We start from the raw sequence: 16,303 nt of genomic DNA on the forward strand, positions 1-16,303 counted from the left end.
TTTATTGAGCCAATTCCCCTTCTTAACATTTAAATTGCTTCCATTTTATTTACTTATTTGAAATTTTTAGCAATGATCCTGTAAAAGTTATTTTTAATTTGTTACTCTAGAAGCAGAAGTTCTGAAACAAAAGGAATTTTTTTAAAAAGACATTTCTCTTCTCCTGCCAAATTTCTCCCCCCCAAAATTAATAGCAATTTAATTCCTCACACAAACCACCACTAGTTATTATCATTCTCTTTGATCTTTGACACTGTGATGGATTATTAAAACCAGTATCCCTGTGTTTAATTTATATTTCTTTGTCTGGTAGTGAAGTTGACTACTTTTTCACGTTTAATGATCACTTATTTGTATTTGTTTTTCAAATTGTCCACACTTTAACCTTTGCCAGTTTTTCTCATAAATTTTTTATCCTTTTTGTGGATTTTTAAGAACTCTTTATGTATAATAAGGATACTAACTCTGACTGACAATATTTTGGTCATTTGCCTTCATATATAGTCTTTAGTACATTAAAAAATAGCTATTATTTCACTAAACTTCTCAATCTTGGCTTTATAGTTTCTACATTTGGTGTTAACTTTTTCTCCAAAAAAGTAACTTATCATACTACCATTTTTTAATAACCAGCCCATATTGTACAATTGTATGAAACAACATCTTTATCTTAAATGAAAATTTTGGATCTTTCTGTGGCCTTTCCAATCTTTTCCATTGATCTGTTAGACATCTTCACTATACCATTTAATTATTGAAGCTATATAATGCACTTAAATACCTGGGAAGGCAAATGCTCCCTTATCACTCTTCTCCAGAATTGCTAGGCTATTGTTACATGTTTATTCTTCTGGAGAACACTAGAATCCATTTTCAACTCCCAGCAATATAACTCACTGGAATTTTTATGGATCATATTAAGTATACAGATTAATTTAGACAGATTTTTATCATTATTACATTAAGTTTTCTCATCCAGGAACTTGGTATATCTCTCCATTTTTCAAGTCTTCCTTTACACCTCTCAATAGAATTCTGTAGCACTTTTTATATATAGGTCTTGCAGATATCTTGGTAACTTTATTCATAGATATTTTATTACTTTACTTGCTATTGTGAGAGGGGGTTTTTCCATCATATTTTCTAACTGATTCTTTGTATGAAAGAAAGCTATAGATACCTATATATTTATTTTATAACCTGCCACCCTATTGAACTCCCATTAGTTCTGGCAGTTTTTCAGTTCATTTCTTGGGTTTTGTTATAGAAAAATAAATAAATAAATGGAGGATTCATCCTCCTAACCATTATGTCTAATGCCACTCTTTGATCAGGCAGAGGTCCCTAAGAAGAAATAATGGTTAACGATATCTATAAACTGACAAGAAGAGAGAGTGTGAAGACCTCTATAAACATGATTTCAGTATGAAGAGTTGGGTTCAACACTGAATATGTAATTTCTTTTCAAAGCTTAGAACTATTGCAAGCAAAAACACAGGAATTTAAATAGAGGAGTGTTTTTTTTAAGTCACTAAGCCCGTTACAAAACAAGCTCTCGGGATCCATTTTCCTTCCCATCTGTCACATTAGATCGTTAAACTGCGCTAGACAGTAAGCATGCTGAGGGCAGGGACCTCCATGCACCCAATGCCTAGCATAGTACCTGCACATAGTAGGAATCCAATTTATCGGATGAAAGAATAAGTGAATGGAGAAACTGTCAAGGTAAAAGATTTTTTCCTGATGTCTTAGAAGGAAAAATAGCTGCACTTCTCAAAGGCTCACATGACATATGTTTCCAATAAAATCTTACCTGGAGATTCAGATTTTACCTAGATGTATGTTTTTTGGTGATTTACGACTCACAGCAGCCCGCTGGGAGTGAATACAGTGTTCCTGCCTCACATATTCTGGTATAGTCGGAATTCAGACCCGGTCCTCTGCCTCCAAGTCCAGAGTTTTTTCAGACACCCCAAATTTGACTAGTTTCCCCTATTTTCAATTATATTCTTTTCAGAATGAGATCATAGTCTGTCCTATTACTATATACATAGTAATATATCTGGATAATAATAGATGACATTGAGTAAGCACTTACTATGTGCTAGGCCAGTGGTCGGCAAACTGCAGCTGGCGAGCCACATACGGCTCTTTGGCCCCTTGAGTGTGGCTCTTCCACAAAATACCACCTGCGGGCGCACACATACATTGCGATTGAAACTTCATGGCCCATGCGCAGAAGTCGGTATTTTGTGGAAGAGCCACACTCAAGGGGCCAAAGAGCCGCATGTGGCTCGCGAGCCACAGTTTGCCGACCACGGTGCTAGGCACTTGGCCCCACATGTTTTATGTGTATTAGTTCATTTCATCCCCCAAGACCTAAATATAGTGGAGGTGGGATCTGAACCCAGGCAGATGTGACTCCAGAGTTTGTATCCATAGTGATTTTTCTGTACTAGATGGCCTTCCCTGGCACTTAAATTTTGCCTCCACAGGCCAATGAGAGAGCTCGTAGAACAAGTGTTTGCCAGATGGTAAAGTACCAACAGAGAAAAGAAATTAGAAGCCATTAACTTTCGTCCCACTAATCCTTGGTACAGTATTGCCTCAAATATTGCTGACGGGGGACATTCCTTTTCCTTTATCCCTATCTTTGGTGAGAAAACGGACTAATGCTAAAGGTCATGTAGAACCCAAACCTAACAGTATAGATGTCACTTACTCCATGACAAATACTGAGAAATACTTTGGGCTGGATTTACAGTGTGTCAAGATAGTCTGTTGAAGAATTTTTAAGGAATTCCTAATGATGTCCCCTCCATATTGTCCACACACCAGTATGAACGTGTTTTGCTGATTTCATTTGCATGGTTTGTGGTTTGTACATACAGAGCCCCGAGTTGCCAAATGACATTAGTCACCAATGAAATGTCTATAAACGCATTTTTAAAAGGCACAAAATAGCCCTAGCCGGTTTGGCTCAGTGGCTAGAGCGTCGGTCTGTGGACTGAAGGGTCCCAGGTTCGATTCCAGTCAAGGGCATGTACGTTGGTTGCGGGCACATCCCCAGTAGGAGGTGTGCAGGAGGCAGCTGATCGATGTTTCTCTCTCATCGATGTTTCTAATTCTCTATCCCTCTCCCTTCCTCTCTGGAAAAAATCAATAAAATATATATTTTTTAAAAGGCACAAAATAATCCTTGGTTTACCTCTCTCTAATGCCAAGATCTGACTTTTTAGAGTTTCCTTGTGCTGTTCTACTTCCGCCTTTTGGTCTTCAATCTGGTGTAATTTCTTATGGATTTGCTCCCTGATTTTGTTGAGCTTCCCGATGTCAGTGCGCATCTGATGAACTTCTTCCTCTTTGGCCTGTAATTAGTGAGAGAGAATTAAGCAGGGGGACATTCGGTAAAAAATGGGTGACTGGATGATGGTAAACTCAGAACCAGTAAGAGGAAATTCTTCCTATGTCAGTGTGAAGTTACTCTATTGGACTAAATCAAAACACACACTGTTTAGTTTTGAGGGAAATTGAAAAACTCTATTCTCTGAATAAAATATGTGGCTGTATAAGCTAAAAATAATAAAAAGACAGATTAAACCTGATGTCCCAAGGCACCACTGAATGCTGAGCTGTGTGTATCATAAATGTGTGGATTTTGTGTACAGATGCTATATTCAATTAGCAGTTTTCACAGACTCACAAAGTGGTCTCTTTCAGAAGGTTATTAACATGCCATAAAGTATTCAAATACATTTGTACCCACATGGCCACAGCAGTACAATTACATCCACGAGAGAGGGGGCCTCCGTCCTCAGAGGATGGTAGCCAATGGGTGTATATTCAGACAGGTGGACAGGGCAACATTAAAAGGTAAATCTACATAATGCCCAAAGGTACCAGAACAATAAAGTCTAGCAAAGGAAAACACCAAATTTTTGTTTATGGGCTTCAAGTTTTATGAATTTTTTTTACATTCAAATTAAACTCACTTTTCAAAATTTTGTCATTTTTAGAAATTACTGGGAAAGCAACCAGTGACACTTCTACAAATAAACTTGGGAATTATCCCCAGGTCTTGCCACTGAAGAGACTGAACTTAGCTGGGCATGTTATCCTCAGATTATTGGGAGAAGTTGAATGGCCTCGGTTCAGGATCCCTTAACAAAAATCTATCATCTTTCAAGGTGCCCCAGTCATGTTATCAAAAGAGAGAATTAATGGCATAAGTACTTTTACTTTCAGTTCACCTTAGGGGCTAATATATTATTTTGCCTTAAGTAGTCATTTCATTTCTGCTTTAACTTACAACATTCTCATAGGGAATGCTTTCGAGTCAAACCATTCGAGACTGTTTTAAATGTTCCTCAGCCTCAGGTCCTACAGGGTCCAAATTAACTGACCTAAATCCCCTTTCAATTGCAATAATAAGGTGTTCTAATTCAATAATTATGCATCCAGACCCCATAGTCAGATTTCAGAAAAATCCTGGAGACCTCTAAGACTGCATACAAAACAAGATACAAGATGTGCAATGTGTGTGTGTGTGCGCGCGCATGCGCGCGCGCAAGTGTGTGTGTCTGTTCATATATTTCTGTTAGATTCTCAGAAGGGCCTGTGATGCAGAAACTGTATAATTCATTACTCGAATCTAAGTATTACTTTTGATCGGTCACTAATTTTATAACCAATATTCTAACATAATAGGGTTTACAGAGTTTTCAGAATTTTGTTCTATTAAGCATATAGGCATAACATATGTACCCAGCATAAAGTTGTCCAAACTTAACTTGCAAGCACTCTTCAGAAGAAGGGGAGGAAGAACAGGAGGCCTGTCTTAAAGTTTGCATTGGACAGAGTGAATATCATGCTTCTACAATCCTAGAAGTAAATACCTAATAGAACCAGTCCATCCCCTACCCTGCTCATTCTAGCTTCTCCATACAAGTAATAAAATGCAATCTGACTTCTTTGCTATTCGCTCGTGTAAATGGTTTCTAGCTCTCAGCAACCGGTGACTTGCAAGGCTCAGTTACAGAGATGAACATCAGAGCTCGCTTTGGAAAGCATTTGCATAATCATATGATCAATAATCAGGTTTGAAATTTTATAAGTAAGAATGGGACTTATCACATTGTCTGCTTCCAGGCACAAAGCAATCACGGTAGGCTTACACCTGTCTGATGCATCAAGGCTAATTCAGGTTATGGAACCGAGAGCTCCAACCGCACAGCAAACCTATAGGGAATGAAGGAGGGAGTGCCAGGCAACTGATGTGTCACTTGATAATTACTTTGAGCTCCAATGCCTTCTGCTGGTTTTCCTGGGATAGCTGCTCGCAAACCAAAGCGTGTTGTTCATTCTCTTGCTGAAGTTTAGCATTTCTCATCTGAAACTGCTCCAGTTCCTTTGCAGCTCTCTCGTTCAATATCTGAAAGAAGTAGAATGAGCTGGTTAATTTTTTTTTATCTGATTACAATATCTGTGTCTCCACACAGGAAGCCCCACTATTTTTGTCTTTGTAGAAATGGTTCTTTATCCCCGTGAAAGCTCTAACGCACTCAAAAATGATGAATGTTACTGGTAAATGGATGAGGAAAATGACGCCTTATAATGAATAACACAGAGAGGACCTTTTTTTTTCTGAGAGCCTTGGGAAGTCTTGTTCACAGGTGGTGGATAAATATTTTAATACCATTCGGCAGGCTTCGCATACACAACAATTGCTATAATCATTGCAAATGAGCTAGGGATTCAACCGAGTTGAGTTTTATCTGCTGTGAGGCTCCGAAGCTACCTCTTCAGAAGCAAATCCTGCATTAACATGCCTACTACCTTTTCTGGAACAGAACCATTCACTAACACCAACACAATTCCCCTTTAATCCAACTTAAGTCAAAACCGTGGAACAGCAGTGGGATGGTTTCTAACAGCCTGACCTCAGTGTCAGCTGGCTTTTCCTCTTACACTCCTTGACAGTAGGTTTTATAAAAAGAGAGGGTTATATTTTAGGGTGCCGTTTCTGTTGGGAGAAAATTGGAGAGATGGAAGGATATCAAATCCCCTGAAGGTCAAAAAGAGAAAGACACGTATTTAGCTGACCTTGAACAGTGTGAGGGCTAGAGGCACCCTCCCCACACAATTGAAAACCCTCCCCACACAATTTGACTCCCCAAAAGCTTAACTACAGTTGTCCCTCAGTATACACTAGGGATTGGTTTCAGGACCCCCTAGAATACCAACATCATGGATGCTCGAGTCCCTCGTATAAAATGGCACCAAGCAATGCATACAGTTAGCCTTCCCCAACTGAGGATTCCCAACTGCAGTTTCCTAACTGCGGATCAGAAACAGTATTTTTGATCCACAGTTTGTTGCATCTGCATATGGGAAATCCGGAGGTAAGGAAGGCCAACTGTATATTTATTGAAAAACATCTGCATCTAAATGGACCCGTGCAGTTCAAACCCGTGTAGTTCAAGGGTCAGTAAAGCTTTCATGTAAGCAAGAGTTAAACATGAAAAGAATCCATCCAATTTCCCATCAACAGGGACTAAATAAGATATAGCTGGCTATGCTAAAAATAAAATTGTTTTACAGGAGTCCTGGATATTGCTAAACAAAGCACTATAGTTTTATCATAATGTCCAAAATTCTCTCGGATTTCACGCTCAAAGAAGTCTCATATTTTACTTGAGGATACTATATATTGTTTATTATCTATTTTATTTCTGGCTCTATATAAAATAAATAAAGCAACTGACAAAGAAATGTGTTCTAATATCTATTTTTTAAATAGAAAAATGCTATATGGCTTGACAATTCTTTGGAAACTTCCTCAGAGAAAATATTTTCCAGAAATGACTTTTTTTCAATTACATGAACTGCTTCTTTAAGAAATGAGAAATGACAGACTAGAATTATTACTAAGTTACCTTAAACCACTATTACAGGGGAAATGTTACCAAAAAATAGTACCTTATTTAAAGTGCGTAAAGACTGAGTATGGTTCCCTAAACTTGAACCTTTAAAATAAACCTGTTAAAAATAAACCATCTTATATTTGCACAATGGAATACTATACAGCTATGAGAGTGAATGCTCTATGAGCTCTGTCCAATAGGAATTTCTGCCCTGATGTAAATATTCTCTATCTGTGCTATCCAGTACGGTATCTACTAGTCACATCTGGATCTTGAGCACCTGAAATGGTGCTAGTGAAACCCCAGGAACTGAATTTTTTATTGTATTTAATTTTAAAACAAATTTAAATAGCCACATGTTGCTAATGGCTACCATATTGGAGAACACAAGTCTATAACTATGTGGCAATGACATGAATGAATCTCACAGACAAATATGGAGAAACGGAATATAGACATAAAAAAGTACATCCTGTAGATTTCATTTCATAGTACAAAAAGGCAAATTCTGATCTCTGCTTAGAATTCGGAATAGAGGTGACCTGGGGGAGAACATGACTAGGAGGGGGCATAAGGGAAATACCTGGAGTACTGTTTCTTGGGCTGAGTGCAGGTGACCAAGTGGAGAAAACTGATCAAGCTGGATACTTGTGACTTATACACTTTTCTATGGTTATTATACATTAAGAAAAGATTGTCCTGGCCAGTGTGGTTCAGTTGGTTGAGCGTTGTTCTATACACTGAAAGGTCGCCAGTTCAATTCCTGGTCAGGGCACATACTCAGGTTACGGGTTTGACCCCGGGTCAGGGTGGGAACAGGAGGCAGCCAATCAATATTTTTCTCTCACATCTATGTGTGGGTTGTTTTTTTTCTCTCTCTCTGCCCCCTCCCTTCCTCTCTCTCTAAAAAATAAATTAAAATATATTTTTTAAAATTAAAAGTTAAAAAGAAATTAACCTGTTGGAGCTGGGGGGGGGGGGGGGGGGGAAGGAGGGCACATATCTACCCATAAGAGCTATTCGAAGGGCTCAGTGTCTTATTACCAGCAACTACAGTGAAGGGAATTTGCTGCTTTCCAAAGAAAATACAAAAGGCCCCAACAGACCATGAACCAAGGTGCTGGTCTTGTTTTTGCGAGGACCCCCATGCAGCCTGCACCCTACACACCTTCTGCTCCTTCAGCTGCTGCTCCAGCCTCTGCAGCTCCTCCTTGCTCTTCTGCACATACTGATGCAGGGCCTTGATCTCCGTCTGCCTGGTGTCCATGTCCGTCTGAATCTGCTTGAGCTCTTTCTCCAGTTTTTCCTTCTTCCGAGTCTCCCTCAAAGCTTCATTCTGACGTTGCTGGATTTCTTGTTGGAACTACAGGCACAGAAAGGACAGGGAGGAAAGACATGAACCCCTCCCCAGGACAGGTCTCAACCAGCCAAGCTTCTCCCTCTCCCAGGGCAGTCACTTTGTAGTAGCATTTCCCCTGTAGGTCAGTCATCTTTGAGCCCTAATGTAAAAACATCTCAAGAATATTCTGCTTTGCCCGGCCAGCATGGCTTGGTGGTTGAGCGTCAACCTATGAACCAAGAGGTCACGGTTCAATTCCTGGTCAGGGCACATGCCCAGGTTGCAGGCTCGATCCCCCAGCAGGGAGCATGCAGGAGCAGCCAATCAATGATTTTCTCTCATCATTGATGTTTCTATCTCTCTCTTCCTCTCCCTCCCTCTCTGAAATCAATAAAATCATGTTTAGCCCTAACCGGTTTGGCTCAGTGGATAGAGCGTCGGCCTGCGGACTCAGGGGTCCCAGGTTCGATTTCGGCCAGGGGCATGTGCCTTGGTTGTGGGCGCATACCCAGTGGGGAGTGTGCAGGAGGCAGCTGATTGATGTTTCTCTCTCGTCGATGTTTCTGGCTCTCTATCCCTCTCCCTTCCTCTCTGTAAAAAAATCAATAAAATATATTTTTAAAATAAATAAATAAAAACATGTTTTAAAAAAAAGAAGTGGGGTGGGTAGGGGCTGGAAGCTTAGAAGAAGGGGGGAAAGATGGGGAAATGGAAAATATATGTAATACTATCAACAATAAAAAACATATTTAAAAAAAAATCTGTTTTGTTTTTCAGAGCCTTCCCACTAAATATCCACCCTGATGGTGGAAACAAATCCACAAAGAAGGTATAAAATCCAATTAAATATGGAAGCCCAGAATCTAGAAAAGTTAAACATGGAAGGAGCTCATCCAATTCTCCATCAATGGGAACTAAATTAAATGTAGCCAACTACCCTAAATGTGAAATCATTTTGTACATGACTACTGGATATTGCTAAAGAAAGCACTAGAGCTTTATCATGGTGTCTGAATTCTATGAAAGGCCTTTCTCTTATCTCATGATCAAAAGTCTCCTGTTTTTCTCCTGGAGTTGGGATTTGTGTATTATCTATTTGACTTCTGGCTTAATGTAAAAGTGTTCAGAAGGGTTCAGCCAGATGGCTTCCTTTTCAATGGAAAGGGATCAAGGGAACTACTTTCAGCATCTCCAGATGCAGGGCACCCTGACCTTCACCAGGGACAGTTTCTTGGGCCAGACAGATCTGTAAGCAGTGCCCTGCCTTAGTGGCTTCTCAGACAATGCTGAGAAGAGTGGCTCCAGTAGAACCGCTCCTGCAAGAATAAACCAAAGAAACAAGCAGAACAGTGGATGCCACCGTTGGACAGCAGGGCGGAGGTCGGGGGGGGTGGGGGGAGGCTGGGGAAGAACAAAACCTCCTTCTGGAAGGAAACAGTCCTTCATCAAGCCCTACTTGGCAGAGCTGACCTGAATGATGGCGTGCTCTGCCTCTTCTCGGCTTCGCTCCGCATTCTGCTGCTGATCAGTGGTCTGAGCTAAGCACTCTCGTAATTTCACCACGTCTGACAAGAGCTGGTCTCGTTCCTTTGTCACTTCTTCTTTGAACTTCAGTAAATCTCGGATACTAAAAGAGAAGAACACAGGAGTCAGACTAAACAGCCATCTGCTCATGAGGCCTCCTTATCATCCTCTGAGCTCATTTTCATGGGAAAGACTCTAGATCCATGGTTCTCAACCTTGGCTGCACATTAGAATCACCTGGGAATCTTTTTAAAATCCTGATTTCTGGGCCTCATCCTCCGGAAATTCTGTTTCTTTGTTACTAATGTTGTGGCCCCACCCCATAACAAAGAAACAGAATTTCCGGAGGATGAGGCCCAGAAATCAGGATTTTAAAAAGATTCCCAGGTGATTCTAATGTGCAGCCAAGGTTGAGAACCACTGCTCTAGATCAAGGATGAACACTATTCAGGTGTGAAAGAGAAAAATCTTCACACCCTGACATGGGAGTTGTTTGTGAGTTGTTCACTGAAAAAGTGCCAATAATACTGTGCATAATGTAATTCCTTTTCTTATATTTAAGAAATTACAGTGTCCAGGGAAAGCAGGGGAGATTGGATAGGTGGGAAGAGATTAATCATATAACTTATATTCATATATGCATAACCCATGGACACAGACAATAGTGTGAAGGCCTGGGATGGGAGATGGGGCAGGCTAGAAGGGGGTCAGTGGGGAAGAAAGAGGGACATCTATAATACTTTCAACAATAAAGATAAATTTTTAAAATTTTAAATAAAAAATTAAATTAAAAAATAAGAAAAAAGAACTGATGAATAAGTATTCAATATGATAGAGATTAAAATTTTTATGATTAAATTTATTAGAAATAATGAAAAAAATTAAAAAGTGTGTGTGTGTGTGTGTGTGTGTGCTTTATAGGGATTTAAGCACCAAGTAGTGGCTTATCTCTGAAAAGTGGAATTTAGGGTGGAAGATTTGAGGGGATGAAGTAAAGATCATCCATATCTCTGTATTATTTTGAATTTGTTACAATAAGACTATAATTGCTATTGTCAACTCTTGTAATTAACCCTAAGGAGTTATGAATTTCGGAAACTATTGATTTAATATATTCCTTGGAGGTCTATGATCATAGCTATAAAGTCTAAAGTAAAGCAAAAACAAGCAAACAACACACATTGCCATTTTTCTATCCACTAGCCACAGAGTATAATTTCTCCCAAAGAAATTCAACACATATCAAATGTTTCCAACAACAAAATTTGAAAAATCATTCATGATGCCAGTATTTAGAGAGTATGTGATAATATTTGTTTATTTGAATTGTAAACCAGTTACTTCCACATTTCAAAAATCATTACATATAATTTGTCATGACTTTCTGCAGAATTAGCATTTCGAAAGTAGAAAAACTATGTCAGATATGACTTGTGCAACAGAATTAGACTAAAGCAAAACAGCCACTTTAGAGCTGAGAAAGCAGAGGCCCTTGCAGCTGACAGTCATCAAAGGACTATTCCAAACACAATAATTTGATGATTTTTTTAACAATAGCTTTGATATAACATAAAACCACATTGAAACTCTTCTCCAGAAACAAAACCTCAAATCCTAAGGTTACTATGAAGAGAGAAACTACACCTGAGGGCACTACTGAAGACAAAATCTGGGCCAGACAGTTTCTTCAATGTCCCTCCTCAACCATGTGCCACTTCTCATTAAAATGCCTCCTAACTGAATCAGAGCCCTCACATTGCTCTTCAGTAGCTGCTCTGATTATGCTTGACTTCTCTAATTAAAAAATATTAAATAGTTTATATGATTAAATATTAAGTATGATGGATACCATATCTTCTGTTTTTCTAGTCCCTCCCACACTACCTACACTTAGAACTATTATCTAGCAACATTGGATAAATGCATCTAGAAAGCATAAGAAATCTAGATGGCAGTTAGATTTGGTTAAAGATGCCTAAGAAAGTGCATGTTCATTCCTGATTAATGCAAGGTTTTGCATGGCCTGCAGAGTGCTAAGACTCCTGAAGGGAAGGTAACGATGTCTTAGGTCAAGGGGTTCACAGCCTAATGGGTACAGAAGCACATCAACAACTAATTTCAATTCCATGTGATCAGTGCCAGACTTGAGGCAGATGAAGATCCTATGGAAACAGTGACTCTTCTGCTTGGTCATTGAGTCTGGGGGTGGGAGGGGAATTGGAACAGAGAAGCTGATGGCCAGGAAGTTCAGATAGTGTTTGAGATGGGTCTTGAAGGATGCAGAGTTGTGTACTACGTGGATAAGGGAAGAAAAAGCATTCCTGGCATAGAAAACAACATGTTCAAAGGTATGACGGCAAGTAAGGACGGTGTTGCTGGACATGAATCGAGCCAGCCTAACCGGGGCAGATCTATGAAGAGCCCAGAAAAACATGTTCAAGATTTTGGACTTTATCCTTCAGGAATGGATAGATTTTCAAAGGTGTTTATGCCGGAGATGGAAGCATGTGGGTACATGTTTCAGCATCATAAACCGGGTATGTGGCAGATGGTAAAGAAGAGAGATGTCTCCTTGAAGGCAGGGAAACCAGCTAGGAGTCTACTGCCACGTCCAGCAGGGCAAGGGAGGTCCAAACCAAGGCAGTAGCACTGGAGATAGGGGGGAGGGAAAGACTGAATCAACAAGACAAAGTTTTAAGGGAAGAAGGAGTGGCAAGGGTGAAGAGCAACTCTGTTTTCTGGCCAAGAACCTGAGAAGCTAGAAGGATGGTGATGCCACTAATTGGGGGGATATGTGTGTGTGGGGTGGGGGGGGAGGGGTACATGGGAGCAGCTGGAAATTAGAGCCAAAAAGCAGCCAGTTCCATTCCACACACATTTGAAAGAAATAAACCTAAAACCTTTGTTCATTTTGAAACTGTAGTACTGATTCTTATAGACCCAGAAGTTTAATATAACCATAAATTAGGAGTTTTGTATAGGGAGAAAGGGAATATTAAAAAGAAAAAATAGCAATAGACAGAAAATAATCTCTAGGAAACGAGAGAGAGAGAGAGAGAGAGAGAGAGAGAGAGACAGAGACACTGTCTTATATCATGTTCAAAGTGACACTGGCAAACCCCAGGCTGTCTATTGAGGGAGTCCTCTACAAAAGCAAATCCAACATAAATCAGAAGGCTATGACCTACTTGCTATCCTGGTCCATTGTCAGTCCAGACCCTTGCTCGACTAGTTTAGTTAAGTTCACAATCTCCTCTTTCAGGGCAAGAATCGTCTCCTTCGCCTTCTGCTCTTTATCGTAGGCTGAGTCCACCATCTTCCAGGCCTTTTCAATTTCCTAGATGGGCCACATGACATCAGTGAGAAAAATCAAACTAGGTTCCAGATGCAAGGTGAACTGGGTAAACAGAATAATAAAACCACTACAATCCAGTAGTCATTTATGGGGAAAGAAGCTTATATAGTATACATTGTGCTTTAAATTTGCATTGAGTTACTGAATTATTCAACATGAGCTCATCCATGCTGAACACCGGTTTTTAAGGGGGTATTGGAAAAGGGTATTTTTTTCTTGTGTTGGTGAGTGTGGATACAAAACTCACATACTGCAAGGGTGGCTATAATAAGAGGATGTTTCTAATAAAAATGTTAAGATACGAAAGCTTATGGGCTTTCCAAGTCCAGATTTTTTTAAATAAGCTGTATCACATAAGGAATGATCTTGGATCTAAGCCCTACATTTGAAGCTCTTGATAGATTCTGAATTAAAAAAATATATTTTGTCCTTAGGTCCCAAGTGAACTCCTAATGGCCATGTGAGCTTTAGAACAAGTCATAGCAAAGTGGTCTTTGCTGTGATCTAATTGTACACACAGTCTTGGTAATTCCCATTTCCAGAAACTCAAGCCCAGGCCTTTTCATCAAATGCTTATAGAGAAAGAACAAAACCCACAGCAGGGAATGGGAACAATGACTCATGTAGCTTTGGCTTCCTTACTATTATGAAATGCATGGTTGAATATTAACATAAATACTTAAAAGTGAATTACAGCCTTCAAATAAATAAAAAAGCACAGTAAATATTGCAACAGTCTTGATTTTTACCCTGCCACTTAATTTTCTTACAAAATTTCATCCAGTGGCATGTGAGTCTTTTATATAGCTAAGAACCTATTGGCTTAAGGTAAAAAATATTCTACTTTCATGTTGACAAGGAATAAAATGAGTGGTAGAGAGTATTTTATTTAATTAAATAAATTCATGCTATTACAACAGAGAGAGATGGCCCTCGGGTTACAATTCAGTGATTTAAAACTAAGTGTCAGTTTATTGAGACATGTTTTTCTATAGCAACCGTACGTACTATTTTTAGCAAAACAAATGAAGAATATTCAAATGAAAATATGATTATATGAAGATTTGTCCAAATCAACTTCACTAATTAGATTTTAAGCAATTCATGACTTCCATTTCCAGTTTTTAAATTTACAATAAAAAGTATGTGTGTTTTCATTATAAAATGAATTGGAGCCTTCTTTATGTTGATTTTTCAGGAAAGAGAAGGAAATGACAATACGGAGAAAATAACACTTCAAAAAAAGTTGTTTCTAAGAAAACATGTCATATTTTGCACTAGTCTTGGAAATTTATTTGAAGTGGCTGACATTTAATTGCATGACATCAAAGGAATTTCTTAAAAGTCTGTGAATTTTTTCTCATCACTAGGGTTTTAATTATAAATTAAGATGTCTTAACCTCTTATCACCCTGAAATCAACGTGGAACATTTATGTTTTACCTTCAAAATAATGCAACATGCTTCAGGATAGAAAAGAAAGTGTAAGACTAAGCCAGACCAAATCCCTGTTCTCCCATTATGAGGAACTGGGAGGATCAAGGCAGAAGCAAAGAGATGCTAAGAAAAAATACAAATATTACTATTTGGGTATTTTCAAGCTAATATTTCCTAAAACAGTAAGAAACAAAAAAAGTAGGAATATGAAAATATCTTTAACAAGCTATCATCATGAGATATTTACTTACTACTCATCTTGTATCAGACAAGACATAGACATGCTAAGATTCCTAATATTGCTCTTACTTATCTCTAACTAGAGGCCCGGTGCACAAAATTCGTTTACTGTGGGGGGAGGAGCGTCCCTCAGCCCAGCCTGCACCCTCTTGCAGCCTGGGACTGCTCGCTCCTTACTGCTCACCTGCTCACTGCTCCTTAATGCTCAGCTTGCTGCTCCTTAGTGCGGCTGTGGAGGTGGGAGAGGCTCCCGCCACCGCCGCTGTGCTCGCCAGCCATGAGCCTGGCTTCTGGCTGAGCGACACTTCCCCTGTGGGAGTGCACTAACCAGGGGGCAGCTCCTGCATTGAGCATCTGCCCCCCAGTGGTCAGTGCGCATCATATCAACTGGTCGGCCTGGTCATTCCACCATAATGGTCACTTAGGCATTTATTATATAGATTCTTTTGGCTAGCCCATTATTCCTTCGAAACCCAGCTAGTGAAGTTTTACATTATTTTCTGAATGGTAAAACTCATCCAGCCTAATTATTTTCTTTGAAAATGAACATTATCCCCTAAGCTAAATGAATACATAAATCATGTAAATTTTACCTTAATAACTCATTTACTACCAGCCCAGAGCTGTCAATATGATGAAAAGATGATGTTTTAAATAAAGAATGCATTTACATACAGGACACTGCTCTTCACTGATTTCGTTTCTAGATGATCACTGACCTTTTTCAAGGATGCAATGGTGGTCTGGTCATCCTGAGAGAGCTTCAGGGCAGTGGCGACCTTCGCGGAATTCACCACAATCTCCGCGTTCAGTTCTCTGCATTTGGCCATCAGACGCTTTTCATTTTCATAAGACTTTTTCATGATAGCATGAAGCTTCTCATATTCAATCCTAAATTTCTCCAGACTTTTGTCGCCTAAAAGTTCATTGAGAACCTCCTGAAAATCCCTTTCGATTTCTTCAAACGCCGTTTCTTCCAGCACTGGTTTATCACTCTTTTCCTGTACAGAAGAGCAGGGATGGGAACGAGCATTGCAACATTTACACCATGACGATTCAGAAATTGCTGTGAATATCCATGAACAAAAGGCCTTCAGACAAGCCCATTAAAAGCCACTGACAATTAGAACATTTAAGGCTATATGTCATGAAGTGAAAAACGATATGACGTTCATCCCCTGATGCTACAAGATATACAGGGGTGGGCAAAAGTAGGTTTACATTTGTACGTACACAAAACACAGAGGATTATTCCTGTATTATTACTTATTGATTATTGTACTATTTATTTGTATGACAATTGTAAACCTACTTTTGCCCAACCCCCCTGTATATAATATTTCCTACCATATGGTGTTGTTATGGATTGGATTGAATAGGGTAATTCATGTTCAACACTTAGCCAAAGTAGGCACGCAACAAATTTTTATAGCTGTTATGATGAATGTTTATAGCTTGTCCAAACTCTGATCTATTTTCATTTCAC

General features: G+C 39.3%; 1 protein-coding gene across 2 annotated transcripts in view; it reads right to left on the bottom strand.

Annotated features, from left to right (window-relative positions):
- CFAP58 (cilia and flagella associated protein 58) overlaps nucleotides 1–16,303 on the bottom strand; it is a 100,828-nt gene that overhangs the window by 80,874 nt on the left and 3,651 nt on the right. For both annotated transcript variants that reach the window (XM_070431820.1, XM_070431819.1), the window contains exons 2-7: nucleotides 15,537–15,818; nucleotides 12,975–13,123; nucleotides 9,733–9,889; nucleotides 8,092–8,286; nucleotides 5,294–5,431; nucleotides 3,209–3,368 (exon numbers count right to left, since the gene is read on the bottom strand). In XM_070431820.1, coding sequence (XP_070287921.1) covers nucleotides 3,209–3,368; nucleotides 5,294–5,431; nucleotides 8,092–8,286; nucleotides 9,733–9,889; nucleotides 12,975–13,123; nucleotides 15,537–15,818 — 1,081 coding nt within the window. The remainder of the gene's footprint in view (nucleotides 1–3,208; nucleotides 3,369–5,293; nucleotides 5,432–8,091; nucleotides 8,287–9,732; nucleotides 9,890–12,974; nucleotides 13,124–15,536; nucleotides 15,819–16,303) is intronic.

This window comes from Myotis yumanensis, unplaced genomic scaffold, assembly GCF_028538775.1.
Source record: "Myotis yumanensis isolate MYYU_CA2020_CCGP unplaced genomic scaffold, mMyoYum1.0.hap1 SCAF_13, whole genome shotgun sequence".
Lineage (NCBI taxonomy): Eukaryota > Metazoa > Chordata > Mammalia > Chiroptera > Vespertilionidae > Myotis > Myotis yumanensis.